At 52.0% G+C, this 19,380-nt stretch overlaps 1 protein-coding gene across 4 annotated transcripts in view; it reads right to left on the minus strand.

Annotated features, from left to right (window-relative positions):
• Nucleotides 1-19,380, minus strand: part of CRB3 (crumbs cell polarity complex component 3) — a 39,551-nt gene that overhangs the window by 809 nt on the left and 19,362 nt on the right. For 2 of the 4 annotated variants that reach the window (XM_060252827.1, XM_060252828.1), the window contains exons 2-3: nucleotides 11,438-11,705; nucleotides 2,024-2,061 (exon numbers count right to left, since the gene is read on the minus strand). In XM_060252827.1, the coding sequence (XP_060108810.1) occupies nucleotides 2,024-2,061; nucleotides 11,438-11,513 (114 nt within the window). In that variant the 5' untranslated portion in view covers nucleotides 11,514-11,705. Of the gene's footprint in view, nucleotides 1-2,023; nucleotides 2,065-11,437; nucleotides 11,706-19,380 lie in introns of all 4 variants that reach the window. The other 2 variants (XM_060252825.1, XM_060252826.1) reach the window with 1 other exon arrangement.

Consider the following 19,380-nt stretch of genomic DNA (forward strand, 5'->3'; position numbering starts at 1 on the left):
CTGCAACAACATATGGAGTTGCCACAACTCAGGAAGGGGAGGGGGAGGGTGTTGTGTGTCAAGGGAAGGGAGGGTTGCCAACTCCGGGGTGCAAAATTTCTGGAGATCTGGGAGTGGAACCTGGGGAGGGTTGCCAAGTCTAATTCAAAAAATATCTGGGGACTTTGGGGGTGGAGCCAGGAGACTTTGGGGGTGGAGCCAGGAGCAAGGGTGTGACAAGCATCATTGAACTCGCAAAGGAATTCTGGCCATCACATTTAAGGGACCGCACACCTGTGAAATGCCTTCCCTCCATTGGAAATAATGAAGGATGTGGGCACCCTCTTTGGAGGCTCATAGAACTGGACCCCCTGCCAATGGCCCATCCAGTTCAACACTCTGTGTCACATAAGAGGCACTGGATGCTATGCTGAAAATTTGGTGCCTCTACCTCAAAAAAACAGCTCCCCCCCCCGGGCCCCAGATACCCACAGACTGATTCTCCATTATGCCTTATGGGAATCGGTTTCCATAGGGAATAATGGAGTGCCCAGCAGACATTACCCTCCCGCCCCCACTTGGGGGGCCTCCAAACTGGGGGATCCCCTGCCCCCACCTGGGGATTGGCAACCCTAGTTTGGGGAGCAGAGACCTCTTTCCCATCAAGAATTATGTCCCTTCACGAGCTATAACCTCCCCCTCTCTATTTACTGCAACTGTTTTTGTGTTAAGAATGGCCCGTCAAATATATGTAGTTGCCACAACAAGATAGGATCAGATCGCCTCCCGCCTCCCCCGGCCCCGGGAGAAGGAAGGCTGCCTCCTCTAGACACGGAGAGTCTCTTTCAGAGTTTTCTTTGAGCAGGAACGCACAGGAACACAGTTCCGGCTGCCTTGGTGTCAGGGGGCATGGCCTAACATGCAAATGAGCTACTGGTGGGCTTCTTCTACAAAAAGGCCCTGTAGGGGGGAAGAAAAGGAGGAAGAAAAAGAAGAGGAAGAGGAAGAAGAGGAGGAATGCATCTATACCCCGCCCTTCTCTCTGAATCAGAGACTCAGAGCAGCTTACAATCTCTTATATCTTGGATGGGTGGGTAAGGCTGAGAGAGCTCTCCCAGAAGCTTCCCTTTCAAGGACAACCTCTGCCAGAGCTCTGGCTGACCCCAGGCCATTCCAGCAGCTGCAAGTGGAGGAGTGGGGAATCAAACCCGGTTCTCCCAGATAAGAGTCTGCACACTTCACCACTATGGCTGACCCCAGGCCATTCCAGCAGCTGCAAGTGGAGGAGGGGGGGAATCAAACCCGGTTCTCCCAGTTAAGAGTCTGCACACTTAACCTCTATGGCTGACCCCAGGCCATTCCAGCAGCTGCAAGTGGAGGAGGGGGGAATCAAACCTGGTTCTCCCAGATAAGAGTCTGCACACTTCACCACTATGGCTGACCCCAGGCCATTCCAGCAGCTGCAAGTGGAGGAGGGGGGAATCAAACCCGGTTCTCACAGATAAGAGTATGCACACTTCACCACTATGGCTGACCCCAGGCCATTCCAGCAGCTGCAAGTGGAGGAGGGGGGAATCAAACCCGGTTCTCCCAGATAAGAGTCTGCACACTTAACCTCTATGGCTGACCCAAGGCCATTCCAGCAGCTGCAAGTAGAGGAGTGGGGAATCAAACCCGGTTCTCCCAGATAAGTGTCTGCACACTTCACCACTATGGCTGACTCCAGGCCATTCCAGCAGCTGCAAGTGGAGGAGGGGGGAAGCGAACCCGGTTCTCCCAGATAAGAGTCTGCACACTTCACCACTATGGCTGACCCCAGGCCATTCCAGCAGCTGCAAGTGGAGGAGGGGGGAATCAAACTCCGTTCTCCCAGATAAGAGTCTGCACTTCACCACTACACCAGACTGGCCCTCAATGGTGATGTCGAGGGGTGTGGCCTACTGTGCAAATGACTCCCTGCTGGGCTTCTCCAAAAAGGCTCTGGGCTTGTTGCTTGTCCACTCGTCACCCTGAAAAAAGCACTCAGACAGACAGAAAGACTTACCGAGATGTGATATGGAGGAGAGGCCGTCGTGCTGTTGTCTGCTTGATTTGAGAGGAGACAAAAATAATAATAAGAGTTAGGAACAATGAGGAAAAGGAAGGGCCAGTTTGGACGTCACACAGGAAGCTGCATTATGACGAACTAGATCATCAATCCACTGAGGTCAGTCTTGTCTACTCAGACTGGCAGCTGCTCTCCAGGGTCCCAGACAGAGAAAGGTCTTTCCCATCACCAACCGCCTAATCGTTTTAACTCAGAAATGCTGGAGATTGAACCTGGGACCCTCTGCATGACAAGCAGAGGCTCTGCCACTGAGCCAGGGTCTCAGGTCAAGGTCTTTCCCATCACCTCCTGCCTGCTCCTTTCAACTGGAGATGCCGGGGATTGAACCTGGGACCTTCTGCATGCCAAGCAGAGGCTCTGCCACTGAGCCAGGGTCTCAGATCAAGGTCTTTCCCATCCCCTCCTGCCTGGTCCTTTTAACTGGAGATGCCGGGGATTGAACCTGGGACCTTCTGCATGCCAAGCAGAGGCTCTGCCACTGAGCCAAGGTCTTTCCCATCCCCTCCTGCCTGGTCCTTTCAACTGGAGATGCCAGGGATTGAACCTCGGAACTTCTGCCTGCCAAGCAGGCGCTCTGCCACTGAGCCATGGCCCCATACAGGAAGCTGCCTTATACTGAATCACATCTCCAGATATTTTCCATTATGGAGTGGGCAGACCTTTTCTCACAAGTGACAGGCCTCAAATGTCATACTTCTATATGGTTGCCAGGTCCAACTCAAACATCTGGGGACTTTGGGGTGGAGCCAGGGGACTTTGGGGGTGGAGCCAGGAGCAAGGGTGTGACAAGCACAACTGAACTGCAAAAGGAGTTCTGGCCATCACATTTAAAGGGACCGCAATTCCTTTTAAATGCCTTTTCTCCTTTGGGAATAATGAAAGATAGGGGCACCTTCTTTTGAGGCGCATAGAATTGGACCCCCTGGTTCACTCTTTTTGAAAATTGTGGGGGGAGGGATTGAGGAGAGTCACCAGACGCTATGCTGAAAGTTTGATGCCTCTACCTCAAAAAACAGCCCCCCCCTGAGCCCCAGATACCCGCAGATCAATTCTCCATTATACCCTAGGGGAATGTGTCTCCATAGGGAATAATGGAGTGACCAGCAGACATTTCACTCCCCCCCCCCCGCCCCGCTTTCTGATGACCTTGAAGCAGGGTGAGGGTCTCCAAACCAGGGGATCCCTGCCACAACTTGGGCATTTGCAACCCTACTCTTCCATCACAGACTGATACGGCAACCCTCTGATACCAACTGGGGGGGGGGGGGGGGAGGAAGAAGAAAAAAAGGAAGAAAGGGAAAGGAAGAAAGAAGAAGTAAGAAAGAAGAAGACTGCAGATTTCTACCCCGCCCTTCTATCTGAAGAAGAGACTCAGAGTGGCTTACAACCTCCTATATCTTCTCCCCCCACAACAGACACCTTGTGAGGTGGGTGGGGCTGAGAGGACTCTCACAGCAGCTGCCCTTTCAAGGACAACCTCTGCAAGAGCTCTGGCTGACCCAAAGCCATCCCAGCAGGTGCAAGTGAAGGAGTGGGGAATCAAACCCGGTTCTCCCAGATAAGAGAGCTCTGGCTGACCCAAGACCATCCCAGCAGGTGCAAGTGGAGGAGGGGGGAATCAAACCCGGTTCTCCCAGATAAGAGAGCTCTGGCTGCCCCAAGGCCATTCCAGCAGGTGCAAGTGGAGGAGTGGGGAATCAAACCTGGTTCTCCCAGATAAGAGAGCTCTGGCTGACCCAAGGCCATTCCAGCAGCTGCAAGTGGAGGAGTGGGGAATCAAACCCGGTTCTCCCAGATAAGAGAGCTCTGGCTGCCCCAAGGCCATTCCAGCAGGTGCAAGTGGAGGAGTGGGGAATCAAACCCGGTTCTCCCAGATAAGAGAGCTCTGGCTGACCGAAGGCCATTCCAGCAGCTGCAAGTGGAGGAGGGGGGAATCAAACCCGGTTCTCCCAGATAAGAGAGCTCTGGCTGACCCAAGGCCATTCCAGCAGGTGCAAGTGGAGGAGGGGGGAATCAAACCCGGTTCTCCCAGATAAGAGAGCTCTGGCTGACCCAAGGCCATTCCAGCAGGTGCAAGTGGAGGAGTGGGGGATCAAACCCGGTTCTCCCAGATAAGAGAGCTCTGGCTGACCCAAGGCCATTCCAGGAGCTGCAAGTGGAGGAGTGGGGAATCAAACCCGGTTCTCCCAGATAAGAGAGCTCTGGCTGCCCCAAGGCCATTCCAGCAGGTGCAAGTGGAGGAGTGGGGAATCAAACCCGGTTCTCCCAGATAAGAGAGCTCTGGCTGACCGAAGGCCATTCCAGCAGCTGCAAGTGGAGGAGGGGGGAATCAAACTCGGTTCTCCCAGATAAGAGAGCTCTGGCTGACCCAAGGCCATTCCAGCAGGTGCAAGTGGAGGAGTGGGGAATCAAACCCTGTTCTCCCAGATAAGACAGCTCTGGCTGACACAAGGCCATTCCAGCAGCTGCAAGTGGAGTAGTGGGGAATCAAACCCGGTTCTCCCAGATAAGAGAGCTCTGGCTGACCCAAGGCCATTCCAGCAGGTGCAAGTGGAGGAGTGGGGGATCAAACCCGGTTCTCCCAGATAAGAGAGCTCTGGCTGACCCAAGGCCATTCCAGGAGCTGCAAGTGGAGGAGTGGGGAATCAAACCCGGTTCTCCCAGATAAGAGAGCTCTGGCTGCCCCAAGGCCATTCCAGCAGGTGCAAGTGGAGGAGTGGGGAATCAAACCCGGTTCTCCCAGATAAGAGAGCTCTGGCTGACCGAAGGCCATTCCAGCAGCTGCAAGTGGAGGAGGGGGGAATCAAACCCGGTTCTCCCAGATAAGAGAGCTCTGGCTGACCCAAGGCCATTCCAGCAGGTGCAAGTGGAGGAGTGGGGAATCAAACCCTGTTCTCCCAGATAAGACAGCTCTGGCTGACACAAGGCCATTTCAGCAGCTGCAAGTGGAGTAGTGGGGAATCAAACCCGGTTCTCCCAGATAAGAGCTATGGCTGACACAAGGCCATTCCAGCAGCTGCAAGTGCAGGAGTGGGGAATCAAACCCGGTTCTCCCAGATAAGAGAGCTCAGGCTAACCCAAGGCCATTCCAGCAGGTGCAAGTGGAGGAGGGGGGAATCAAACCCGGTTATCCCAGATAAGAGTCCGCACACTTCACCACTACACCAAACTGGGATACGCTGCTTGCCTTCAACCCCTCCTTAGATCAGTGTAACTCTTTTTTCAGACCATCTCGGCTCTCGCCCTGCAAAGGCAGAAAGTGGCGCAACCAGCTTCCTGCCGCCCTCCCTTTCTTCCTTCTGACTGTCAGAATCCACACCCTCCTCCACACCAGTGAGGCACCAAGTGACTCAGCCCGGTCCCAGGCCTCAGCTGAGACTGTGCAACCTGCCCAGGCCACGCCCAGAAGGTGCTTTGCTGAGAACAGGTGGAGCCGGTTGGGAACAAGCCCCTGTCAGGGAACCTGCATCCCTCGCTAGGATGACACACGCCGAGGAAGGGGAGTTTCAGCTCAGCTTTCGGCAAAACTCTGACACCAGCCTGCGCCTTGATCAACAGGAAGTCAACATTTGAAGGCCCTTCCAAGCTCTTATTCTCCTGCTTACTAGAAAGTATGACCCCACCCTCTTTGAACACTAGAGGCGGAACAAATTCGGTGCTAAAGATAGCTCTTCTGCAGTGTTCCTTCTAAGTTCAGTTAGCGTGAGCCAGCTCACAGATTTTTGTCTCAGCTCAGGGAAAATGGCCCCAGACCACGCTTATTTAGAAGAAGAAGATGAAGATATTGGATTTATATCCTGCCCTCCACTCCGAAGAGTCTCAGAGCGGCTCACAATCTCCTTTTCCTTCCTCCCCCACAACAGACACCCTGTGAGGTAGATGAAGATATTGGATTTATATCCCGCCCTCCACTCCGAAGAGTCTCAGAGCGGCTCACAATCTCCTTTACCTTCCTCCCCCACAACAGACACCCTGTGAGGTAGATGAAGATATTGGATTTATATCCCGCCCTCCACTCCGAAGAGTCTCAGAGCGGCTCACAATCTCCTTTACCTCCCTCCCCCACAACAGACACCCTGTGAGGTAGATGAAGATTGGATTTATATCCCGCCCTCCACTCCGAAGAGTCTCAGAGCAGCTCACAATCTCCTTTACCTTCCTCCCCCACAACAGACACCCTGTGAGGTAGATGAAGATTGGATTTATATCCCGCCCTCCACTCCAAAGAGTCTCAGAACGGCTCACAATCTCCTTTACCTTCCTCCCCCACAACAGACACCCTGTGAGGTGGGTGGGACTGAGAGAGCTCTCACAGCAGCTACCCTTTCAAGGACAACCTCTGCCAGAGCTATGGCTGACCCGAGGCCATGCTAGCAGGTACAAGTGGAGGGGTGGGGAATCAAACCCAGTTCTCCCAGATAAGAGTCCCCACATTTAACCACTACACCAAGCTGGCTCTCCAGACCATTTATGCAGTAGCTCACAACTTTAATGCCAGTAGCTCACAATGTAGAATTTCTGCTCAATGACTCTGCAGCTTAGAGGGAAATTTGGTCTAGAGCAGTGTTCCCTCTGTGTTAGCGCGAGCCAGCGCGCAGATTTTTAGCCTCTAGCTCACGCATTTTTGTCTCAGCTCAGGAAAAACAGCCCCAGAGCATGTTAATTTGTGCAGCAGCTCACAACTTTAATGCCGGCAGTTCACAAAGCAGAATTTTTGCTCAAAGACTCCGCAGCTTAGAGGGAACTTTGTTCTTCTGTATATATTTGGATGTTAAATATCCTGCAGAAGCTCTAAGAAAACCAAATAATTAACAGCTGTATTCGGGTCGAGTAATATCTTAGAAACCAACAAGATCAGGACGGAGGGGATCAGCTTTTGAGAGACACAGGCCCCTTTGTCAGATATCAAGAGCTTTGACTCTCGAAAGGTGGACTCGAAAAAGACGATGACGACAACACTGGATTTATATTTCGCCCTCCACTCAAGAATCTCAGAGCGGCTCACAATCTCCTTTCCCTTCCTCCCCCACAACAGACACCCTGTTAGGTGGGTGTGGCTGAGAGGACTCTCACAGCAGCTGCCCTTTCAAGGACAACCTCTGCCAGAGCTATGGCTGACCCAAGGCCATGCTAGCAGGTGCAAGTGCAGGAGTGGGGAATCAAACCTGGTTCTCCCAGATAAGAGAGCTACGGCTGACCCAAGGTCATTCCAGCAGGTGCAAGTGGAGGAGTAGGGAATCAAACCCAGTTCTCCCAGATAAGAGAGCTCTGGCTGACCCAAGGCCATTTCAGCAGCTGCAAAGTGGAGGAGTGGGGAATCAAACCCGGTTCTCCCAGATAAGAGTCCGCACACTTAACCACTACACCAAACTGGCTCTTCTATCCAGCTCTTCTATTGTAGATCAGCACGGCTCTATGCTTGTGCATAAAGTACCATTAAGACGCAGCTAACTTTTGGTAATCTCATTGGGTTTTCAAGGCGTTCAAAGGTGGTTTGCTCTTGCCCACCTCTGCGTAGCAACCCTTGGTCTCCCATCCAAGTACTAACCGGAGCTGAGCCTTCTGAGCTCACCAGGTTTGTAAGCTCTAGGAAGACTTGCTACACCAGGGGTGTGTGGCCTAATATGCAAAGGAGCTCCAGCTAGAATCCCACCCCTGTCCTGAAGCACCATAGAAACCAACACGGTTTTTGGGATGCAAGTTTTCCAGAGTGTCTGACGGCTTTGACTCTCCAAAGCTCAGACTCCAAGAACTTTGTTGGTCTCCAAGATACTTTCGGACTCAAATCCAACCAGGCAGTGGGTTGAACGTATGAGGCTGCCTTCTACTGAATCAGACCCTCTTTGGTCAATCGAAGTCAGTCTTGTCTACTCAGACTGGCAGCGGCTCTCCAGCTGAGGTTTTTCACGCCTATTTGCCTGGACCCTTTTGAGTTGGAGATGCCGGGGATTGAACCTGGGACCTCCTGCTTCCCAAGCAGATGCTCTGCCACTGAGCCACAGCCCCATTCATGGCTCTCCAGCTGAGGTTTTACACGCCTATTTGCCTGGACCCTTTTTAGTGGAGATGCCGGGGATTGAACCTGGGACCTTCTGCTCACCAAGCAGATGCTCTACCACTGAGCCACCATCTCTCCCTTATCATAGAAACATATGAAGATGCCTTATACTGAATCAGACCCTCTTTGGCCCATCGAAGTCAGTATTGTCTACTTGGACTGGCAGCGGCTCTCCCGGGTCTCAAGCTGAGGTTTTTTACCCCTATTTGCCTATTGAGGTTTTTCACGCCCTTTTTAGTTGGAGATGCTGGGGATTGAACCTGGGACCTTCTGCTCACCAAGCAGATGCTCTACCACTGAGCCACTGTCCCACTTTGGAATGGGTTTCAATTCTCATATATATGAATATACGAAGCTGCCTTCTTTACTCAGACTGGCAGTGGTTCTCCAGGGTATCAAAGTTGAGGTTTTTCATGCCTACTTGCCTGGACCCTTTTCAGTTGGAGATGCCGGGGATTGAACCTGGGACCTTCTGCTTACCAAGCAGATGCTCTACCACTAAGCCACCGTCCCTCCCCATTGAATCCAGTGACATTCTCTTTCCTTGCAGGCACTTCTGATCCCGGTAGGGCTGCCAGCTCCAATTCAATAAATATCTGGGGACTTTGGGGGTGGAGCCAGGAGACTTTGGGGGTGGAGCCAGGAGACATTGGGGATGGAGCCAAGAGCAAGGTTTGACAAACACAATTGAACTCCGAAAGGGGTTCTGGCCATCACATTGAAAGGGACGGCACCCCTTTTCAATGCCTTCCCTCCGCTGGAAATAATGAAGGAGAGGAGCACCTTCTTTGGGGGCTCATAGAATTAAACCATCTGGTCCAATCTTTTTGAAACTTGGAGGAGTTTTGAAACTTTTGAGGAGAGGCAGTGGATACAATGCTGCAGATTTGGGGCCTCTGCCTCAAAAAACAGCCCCCCCCCATAGCCCCAGATACCCGCAGATCAATTCTCCATTATTTTCTAAGGGAATAAGTCTCCATAGGGAATAACAGGGTTCCCAGCAGACATTTCCCTCCCCTCCCCCCGCTTTCTGATGACCCTGAAGTGGGGGCTGTTTGGCTCTGCCTGCTTTTTATTTATTTAAAGGCGTCTGGAGTCACCTTTCCACCCCGGAAACCAAATGCTCAAGGGCAGCGTACAAAGGACTTCCTTCCAAAGGGTGTTGCTGCCAGCTGCTCCCACCGCACCAGAACAAAAGAAGGACATTTTGTTTTTTTTTAATTAAATAGAAGTGTGGGGAGGGCCTCTAAAGTGGGGAATCCCCCGCCCTAGCTCCCCTGGGGCTCTCCTGGGCTGCTCCCCCTGTCAAAAGGACAGCAAGCCACCCCCCCACCCAAAACCACATAAAAAGTGTAGAAAGTGTGGCGTGGGCTTCTCCAGGGGTTAACGGCTGCTGGGGGCGTGGCAAAGCCCCTGTTGGCTGGCCGCTCTCCTAATCCAGGGATTGTTATGCAGCTGCACCTCCTATTCAATGGGCAAGATTCCTGCTGAATCTGAGGCCTGGTGTTGCCATTCCAGCCAATCAAAGCCCCTCCCCTCCCCACCCCAAACCCCATCCCTTCAGGCTCCACCCCCAAACCACCAGGTCTTTCCCAACCCAGAGTCAGCAACCCGGACTTCCCAGCATGCTTTGAGTCGCACCCACCTTGGCCCAGAACAGAGGAGACGAAGGACTGGAGAGAGATGGTCACCATGAACACCAGCTGGCCATAAAAAGTGTAGAAAAGGGTGCCTTCCGTCCTTTGGAAATTAATGAAGGATGGGGCAATTTTTTAAGGGGCCTTCTGGGTATTTCTTGAATTGGACTTGGCAACCCTACCTGAACACCAATTCGATTGAGAGGCCCCACATTCACCATTTTTGATGGGAAAGTGCTTGTTCTGAAGAATTTACAAAGCTGTAAAATATTCGCCCTCCAACTGGGCGTGGAACTGTTGTAATTGCATGGGGGGAGGTGGGGGGGTGCGGGGTGGTGAGTGAACTTTTGCATTTGTTCCACAACTGGGGGCTGGGGCTTGCAGAACCTGGATGCCTCCCACCTTGCAGAAGAAACAGTTTTGTTGACCTTGGGACAGTGAACGGGAGAGAGCAACCGGTCGCTCCGTGTTCTTTCTTTCTTTGCAAACAAAGCAAGAAGGCACGAGGCATCGTCCTCCAGAAAGTGGGAATGCAGCCCAGCAATCCGGGCTCCTCGCCAGCCCTCCTCCGGCCCCGCAACAAAAGCTTCAACGAGCTCTTCCAATTAGGGTTGCCCAGGGCTCTTCCAATTAGGTTCCAATGAGCTCTTCCAATTAGGGTTGCCGTTTTGTAGGAAAATAGGTGGTGGGGCTCATTAGCGTAACTCATTAGCATATGCCACCACCACCACCCCAGGCAAAAGCAACCGGGCGCAAGAAAGAAGAGCCCCGGGCTAGCGAGGCCTGCTTCAGCTGGCAAGAGATCCAGTCAGCCTGAGCCGGGCTAGGGTTGCCAAGTCCAATTCAAGAAATATCTGGGGACTTTGGGGGTGCAGCCAGGAGCAAGGGTGTGACAAGCATAACTGAACTCCAAAGGAAGTTCTGGCCATCACATTGAATGGGACCGCACACCTTTTTAAAGGCCCTTCCATAGGAAATAATGAAGGATAGGGGCACCTTCTTTGGGGGCTCATAGAATTGGACCCCCTGGTCCAATCTTTTTGAAACTTGAGGAGTATTTTGGGGAGAGGCACTGGATGCTATGCTGAAACTTTGGTGCCTCTGCCTCAAAAAACAGCCCCCCCCCAGAGCCCCATAAACCCACAGATCAATTCTCCATGATTTCCTAAGGGAATGTCTCCATAGGGAATAATAGCGTTCCCAGCAGACATTTCCCTCCCCGCCCTCCGCTTTCTGAAGACCCTGAAGTGGGGGGAGGGCCTCTAAAGTGGAGGATCCCCTGCCCTAGCTCACCTGGGGCTCTCGTGGGCTGCTCCCCCAGTCAACAGGCCACCCCCCCACCCAAAATCACATCAGAAGTGGAGAAAGGGTGGCATGGGCTTCTCCAGGGGTTCACGAGGGCTGCTGGGGGCGTGGCAAAGCCCCTGGTGGGTGGGTGGCTGCCCGCTCTCCTAATCCAGGGATGGTTATGCAGCTGTACCTCCTATTCATTGGACAAGATTCCTGCTGAATCTGAGGCCTGGTGTTGCCATTCCAGCCAATCAAAGCCCCTCCCCTTCCAAAACCCCACCCCCTCAGGCCCCCCCCACCCCCAAACCACCAGGTATTTCCCAACCAGCAACCCGGACTTCCCAGCATGCTTTGAGTCGCACCCACCTTCACCCAGAACAGAGGAGACGAGGGACTGGAGAGAGATGGTAACCAGGAACGCCAGCTGGCCAGATCCAGCCATTGTCCTCCTCCCCAACCAGGAGAGGGGGAAGCGGAGAGGTCTTGAAGGGCTCCCCCGCCTCCCAAGGAAGCTGGTCACCTTTTCGAACCAGCAGCTGCTTCCACAATGTTCCTGCTAGGTCCTCAGCCGGGGAAATCCAGCGCTAGGATGAAGAACTTCTGAAATACTTGATGTTGAACATCTGGGTTTTACCTGGAGGAGAAAAGAAACAAAAGGTTCCAAAACGGTGGCTACTCCCGCCTTCTGCAGGAAGAAGGCTCCACCGTACAGAGACGTTTGTCAAGCGATGAGTATTTGAAAGAGACATGACTAATGGCAGCAGAGCCTGACGCGCTGGGAAGGAATTGGCCCAGAGGAACTGGAGAAGCCGCCTTGCACGGTGTCAGCCCCTCACTCCGTCTGGCTCCATTTCCTCTGCTCTGACTGGCTGTAGCTCTCCAGGGTCTCAACTCCAAGACTCACGTTTTTCACAGGATCATAGAGTTGGAAGGTACCCCCAGGGTCATCTAGACCAACCCCCTACACAATGCAGGAAACTCACAAACACCTCCCCCTAAATTCACAGGATCCTCATTGCTGTCAGGTGGCCATCTAGCCTCTGTTGAAAAACCTCCAAGGAAGGAGAGCCCACCACCTCACGAGGAAGCCTGTTCCACTGAGGAACCGTTCTAACGGTCAGGAAGTTCTTCCTAATAGAATCCTAGAGTTGGAAGGGACCCCCAAGGTCACCTAGTCCAACCCCTTGCACAATGCAGGAAACTCACAAACACCTCCCCATAAATTCACAGGATCTTCATCGCTGTCAGATGGCCATCTAGCCTCTGTTGAAAAACCTCCAAGTAAGGAGAGCCCACCACCTCCCAAGGAGGAAGCCTGTTCCACTTAGGAACCGCTCTAAACTCACAAAGACCTCCCCCTAAATTCACAGGATCCTCATTGCTGTCAGGTGGCCATCTAGCCTCTGTTGAAAAACCTCCAAGGAAGAAGAGCCCACCACCTCCCAAGGAGGAAGCCTGTTCCACTGAGGAATCGCTCTAATGGTCAGGAATCATAGAATCCTAGAGTTGGAAGGGACCCCCAGGGTCATCTAGTCCAACCCCCTGCACGATGCAGAAAACCCACAAACCCCTCCCCATAAATTCACAGGATCTTCATCGCTGTCAGATGGCCATCCAGCCTGTTTGAAAACCTCCAAGGAAGGAGAGCACACCACCTCCCAAGAACGAGGCCTGTCCCACTGAGAAACTGCTCTAATGGTCAGGAATCATAGAATCAGAGTTGGAAGGGACCTCCAGAGTCATCTAGTCTAACCCCCTGCACAATGCAGAAAATTCACAAATATCTCCCCCTAAGTTCACAGGATCTTCATTGCTGTCAGATGGCCATTCAGCCTCTGTTTGAAAACCTCCAAGGAAGGAGAGCCCACCACCTCCCAAGGAAGCCTGTTCCACTCAGGAAGCGCTCTCACAGTCAGGAAGTCCTTCCTAATATTGAGCCAGAAACTCTTCTTATTTAATTTCAACCCATTGGTTCTGGTCCTACCTTCAGGGGCGACAGAAAACAAATCCACCCCATCCTCTATAGGACAGCCCTTCAAGAATTTGAAGATGGTGATCCTATCACCTCTCAACCGCCTCTTCTCCAGACTAAACATCCCCAGCTCCTTCAACCTTTCCTCATAGGACTTGGTCTCCAGACCCCTCACCATCTTCGTCGCCCTCCTCTGGACCCGTTGCAGCTTGTCTAGATCCATCTTAAAACGTGGTGCCCCAAACTGAGCACAAGACTCCAGGTGAGGTCTTTTCACAGCAGAGTAAAGCGATACCATTTTGTTGTTGTTGTTGTCAAGTCACAGCTGACTTACAGTGACTCCATAGGTTTGTCACCGCCAGCCTCTGTGTAGCAACCCCGGACTTCCTTGGTGGATAGGGTTGCCAAGTCAAATTCAAGAAATATCTGGGGACTTTGGGGGTGGAGCCAAGAGACATTGGGGTGGAGCCAGGAGACATTGGGGGAGGAGCCAGGAGCAAGGTTTGACAAGCATAATTGAACTCCGAAAGGAGTTCTGGCCATCCCTTTGAAAGGGACCGCACCCCTTTTCAATGCCTTCCCTCCACTGGAAATAGTGAAGGAGAGGGGCACCTTCTTTGGGGGCTCATAGGATTAAACCCCCTGGTCCAATCTTTTTGAAACTTGGAGGGTATTTTGAGGAGAGGCAGTGGATGCTATGCTTCAGATTTGGTGCCTCTACCTCAAAAAACACCCCCCCCCTAAACTCCAGATCCCTGCAGATCAATTCTCCATTATACTCTATGGGAATCTGTCTCCATAGGGGATAATGGAGTGCCCCCCTTGCTTTCTGATGACCCTGAAGTGAGGGGAGGGCCTCCACACTGGGGGATCCCCTGCCCCCACCTGGGGATTAGGACAAACAGGTTAACAAACCTCCGCGTAAGCCAGCCTCAGAAATAATACAAACTTGAATTTACTAAACAACATATAAGATTAATTATTCATATTGAATAATTAATTATTGCACGTTTCGCGATTGCCTCTACGAGCTTTGATGTTTTGGAAGCTCGTAGAAGCCATCGTGAAACGTGGGATAAGTACAGCCACGTCGCGTTTCATTTTTTGCCCCGCTGTGCAGAAGAAATCATCAGGGGCGTCGCTCTCCGTGAAAGAACCTCCACCTGTGGAATCACTACCTGCACCCATTTGCTGAAAATTGGACATTCTTTGCCTTCAAAGTGACTTTGGGCGAGAGGTTGATGTTCCTCATGCACCTTTTCTTTGAAATGGCACAGTTCTATATGAATTATTAATTTAAGAACATAAGAACATAAAAGAAGCCATGTTGGATCAGGCCAATGGCCCATCCAGTCCAACACTCTGTGTCACAGAAGAACATAAGAGAAGCCATGTTGGATCAGGCCAATGACCCCTCCAGTCCAACACTCTGTGTCACATAAGATCATAAGAGAAGCCATGTTGGATCAGGCCAATGGCCCATCCAGTCCAACACTCTGTGTCACATAAGAACATAAGAGAAGCCCTGTTGGATCAGGCCAGTGGCCCCTCCAGTCCAACACTCTGTGTCACATAAGAACATAAGAGAAGCCCTGTTGGATCAGGCCAATGGCCCTCCAGTCCAACACTCTGTGTCACATAAGAACATAAGAGAAGCCCTGTTGGATCAGGCCAATGGCCCCTCCAGTCCAACACTCTGTGTCACAGAAGAACATAAGAGAAGCCATGTTGGATCAGGCCAATGGCCCATCCAGTCCAACACTCTGTGTCACATAAGATCATAAGAGAAGCCATGTTGGATCAGGCCACTGGCCCCTCCAGTCCAACACTCTGTGTCACATAAGAACATAAGAGAAGCCCTGTTGGATCAGGCCAGTGGCCCCTCCAGTCCAACACTCTGTGTCACATAAGAACATAAGAGAAGCCCTGTTGGATCAGGCCAATGGCCCCTCCAGTCCAACACTCTGTGTCACATAAGAACATAAGAGAAGCCCTGTTGGATCAGGCCAATGGCCCCTCCAGTCCAACACTCTGTGTCACAGAAGAACATAAGAGAAGCCATGTTGGATCAGGCCAATGGCCCATCCAGTCCAACACTCTGTGTCACATAAGATCATAAGAGAAGCCATGTTGGATCAGGCCAATGGCCCATCCAGTCCAACACTCTGTGTCACATAAGAACATAAGAGAAGCCATGATGGATCAGGCCAGTGGCCCATCCAGTCCAACACTCTGTGTCACAGAAGAACATAAGAGAAGCCATGTTGGATCAGGCCAATGGCCCATCCAGTCCAACACTCTGTGTCACACAGTGGCCAAAAAATTTTTTTATATATATATATATACACACACACACACACACACACTGTGGTTAATAGCCACTGATGGACCTCTGCTTCATATTTTTATCTAAACCCCGCTTGAATGTGGCTATGCTTGTGGCTGCCACCACCTCCTGTGGCAGTGAATTCCACAGTGAATTTAAATGTTGTTTAGTAAATTCAGTGGCCCCGTGGCGCAGAGTGGTCAAGCAGCAGTAATGCAGTACTGTGATCTGAACTCTCTGCTCATGACCTGCGTTCGATCCCAGCGAAAGCTGGGTTCAGGTAGCCGGCTCCAGGTTGACTCAGCCTTCCATCCTTCCGAGGTTGGTAAAATGAGGACCCAGCTTGCTGGGGGGGGGGGGGGAGTGTAGAATTCAGGGGTGGTCAACAGTAGCTCTCCAGATGTTTTTTGCCTACAACTCCCATCAGCTCCAGCCAGCATGACCAATGGCCGGGGCTGATGGGAGCTGTAGGTAAAAAACATCTGGAGAGCTACCATTGGCCACCCCTGGTGTAGATGATTAGGGGAGGCGAGGGCAAACCATGCCGTAAAAAGTCTGCCGTGGAAATGTTGTGAAAGACTGGGCTAGCCTGGGCCATCCAGGTCAAGACAAGAGACATTCAGAGGTGGTTTGCCTTTGCCGGCTTCTGCAGAGCTACCCTGTACTTCCTTGGTGGTCTCCCGTCCACGTACTGACCAGGGCTGACCCTGCTTAGCTTTTGAGATTTGTGAAGAAAAGCAACTATTTATAAAATGACCTTAAAAGGACCCGAGGTCTGCAGTGCTCTCACCCAAAGGAGACTCAGTCCTAGGACTACACGGAGGAAAGGAAGATGGTCTTAAGTGAGACAGTGGGGCAGCGGGCTGTCTTCTCTCACAGACCAATGCTACGGCACACTTGGGTTTCCGTGGGTTTAAGACAGCCTGCACAGAATTGCACAGTCAGGGCGCTAAACATCAACCTACTTTATCATGTGTGCAACAAGTCCAAAGTCTTTGATGGTGCCGCTCCAGAGCACGCTGCAGTTTGCTATTCTGGTGTATCAAGGCCATCTACTCAGACGGGCAGTAGCTCTGCAGAGTCCATCCCAGGCCATTTGAAGTGGAGGTGCCGGGGATTGAACCTGGGACCTTCTGCCTGCCAAGCAGAGGCTCTGCCACTGAGCCAGGCTCTCAGGCCAAGGTCTTTCCCATCCCCTCCTGCCTGGTCCTTCTAACTGGAGATGCCGGGGATTGAACCTGGGACCTTCTGCCTGCCAAGCAGAGGCTCTGCCACTGAGCCAGGCTCTCAGGTCAAGGTCTTTCCCATCACCTCCTGCCTGGTCCTTTTAACTGGAGATGCTGGGAATTGAACCTGGGACCTTCTGCCTGCCAAGCAGAGGCTCTGCCACTGAGCCAGGCTCTCAGGTCAAGGTCTTTCCCATCCCCTCCTGCCTGGTCCTTCTAACTGGAGATGCCGGGGATTGAACCTGGGACCTTCTGCCTGCCAAGCAGAGGCTCTGCCACTGAGCCAGGCTCTCAGGTCAAGGTCTTTCCCATCACCTCCTGCCTGGTCCTTTTAACTGGAGATGCTGGGGATTGAACCTGGGGCCTTCTGCATGCCAAGCAGAGGCTCTGCCACTGAGCCAGGCTCTCAGGTCAAGGCCTTTCCCATCCCCTCCTGCCTGGACTTTTAACTGGAGATGCCGGGATTGAACCTGGGATCTCCTGCATGCCAAGCAGGGGCTCTGCCACTGAGCCAGGGTCTCAGGTCAAGGTCTTGCCTGGTCCTTTCAACTGGAGATGCTGGAGATTGAACTTGGGACCTTCTGCATGCCAAGCAGAGGCTCTGCCCCTGCGCCAGGCTCTCAGGTCAAGGCCTTTCCCATCACCTCCTGCCTGGACTTTTAACTGGAGATGCCAGGGATTGAACCTGGGATCTCCTGCATGCCAAGCAGAGGCTCTGCCACTGAGCCAGGCTCTCAGGGCGGGATATAAATCCAATTTCTTCTTCTTCTCTCAGCCCCACCCACCTCACAGGGTGTCTGTTGTTGGGGGGAGGAAGGTAAAGGCGATTGTGAGCCGCTCTGAGACTCTTCGGAGTGGAGGGCAGGATATAAATCCAATATCATCATCTTCTTCTACCTGCCCTAGATAACAGCACCTTATTACCTGCTTTCTAAAGACAGGTGTTTCAAAATCCATTCACTGCCTTCGCTCTCCTTCCAAAACAGGGCCACGGAGTTCTTCCCAAGGGGGGTGGGGAAGCAGTTCCAGGAAGCCCAGAATCCCACCCCCAAGGCTTAAAACCTCTTGCTGCCACAGTGGGGAACTGGCATTCCTTGCCCTGGAGAAGAAAAACTGGGCATTCATTGCGCCAGAGGGAGGCCTCTTTAACATTCCTAGACACTGTTATGAGTGTTCCTCACGCTTTGGTTTCTTAGAATGAAGGAACACGTTGCGATGTCCCCCCCCCCCCCCCCCGCCCCTCCTCCACCCCACATGCAAAGAGAGGTTACAGCAATAATTCAATTCCAGATTAGATGCAACTGCACAGCTCTGGTTCATACATTGTAGGCTTGCACAATACATAGTCCTGGTCCGGATTGCCCAGGCTGGTCCAATCTCATCAGATCCCAGAAGCTAAGAAGAAGATGATGATTTTGGATTTATATCCCGCCCTATACTCTGAATCTCAGCGCCTCAGAGCGGTCACAATCTCCTCTACCTTCCCCCCGCCCCCACAACAGACACCCTGTGAGGTAGGTGGGGCTGAGAGTGCTTTTTCAGCAGCTGCCCTTTCAAGGACAGCTTCTATGAAAGCTCTGGCTGACCCAAGGCCATTCCAGCAGCTGCAAGTGGAGGAGTGGGGAATCAAACCCGGTTCTCTTAGATAAGAGTCCGCGCACTTAAGCATTACACCAAACTGGCTGTCTCCAAGCAGGGTCGGACCCAGTTAGTATATGAATGAAAGACCAACAAAGAAATCCAAGGGTCGCTATGCAGAGGCAGGTCATGCAAAACCACCTTTATCTGGATGGCCCAGGCTGGCTTGATCTTGTTAGATCTCAGAAGCTAAGTGGGTCGGGCCCCAGTTAGTATTTTGAGGGTAACGTGGAATTCTCTGCCACAGGAGGTGGCGGCGGCTACAAGCATAGCCAGTTTCAAGAGGGGATTGGATAAAAATATGGAGCAGAGGTCCATCAGTGGCTATTAGCCACACTGTGTGTGTGTGTATATATATATATAATTTTTTTTGTCACTGTGTGACACAGAGTGTTGGACTGGATGGGCCATTGGCCTGATTCAACATGGTTTCTCTTATGTTTTTAATGAGAGACTACCAATGGAATCCAAGGGAACAGAGATTAATCTTTCAAATCTTGATTGAATTTTGATACTGCGCGGGTGGCAACTTGGGAGAGAGCCTTCTCGATCGTGGCACCCAAACTCTCTCCCCAGAAAGAATCACCCGTCCCCTTCTGCTGCCATCTCCCACTGGCAGATGAAGACATTTTTTGTTTTGTTTAGCATTCCTGCAATGATTCCCTCCTCCCTAACCAATGTTTTTATATTTTGTAAGTATTTTATCTCTGTTGCTGTTCTTCAGTCGCACAGTCGAGTCCGACTCTTTGCGACCCCATGGACCAAGTCACGCCAGGCCCTCCTGTCTTCCACCATCCTCCGAAATCTTCTCAAATTCATGTTTGTTACATCAGTAACACTGTCCAGCCATCTCCTCTTTTGCCGTCTCCTTCCTCTTTTGCCTTCTGTCTTTTCCAGCCTCAGGATCTTCTCCAAGGAGTGCTCCCTTCTCATTTGGTGGTCAAAGGATCTGAGCTTCAGCTTCAGCATCTGACCTTGCAGGGAACAGTCTGGGTGGATTTCCCTTAGGACTGACCGACTGGATCTTCTTGCAGTCCGAGGGACTCTCAAGAGTCTTCTCCAGCACCACAGCTCAAAAGCAGCTATTCTTCTGCGCTCGGCCTTCCTTATGGTCCAGCTCTCACAGCCATACATTACTACTAGGAAT

The sequence above is a fragment of the Heteronotia binoei genome, chromosome 13 (genome assembly GCF_032191835.1).
Source record: "Heteronotia binoei isolate CCM8104 ecotype False Entrance Well chromosome 13, APGP_CSIRO_Hbin_v1, whole genome shotgun sequence".
In the NCBI taxonomy this organism is placed as follows: domain Eukaryota; kingdom Metazoa; phylum Chordata; class Lepidosauria; order Squamata; family Gekkonidae; genus Heteronotia; species Heteronotia binoei.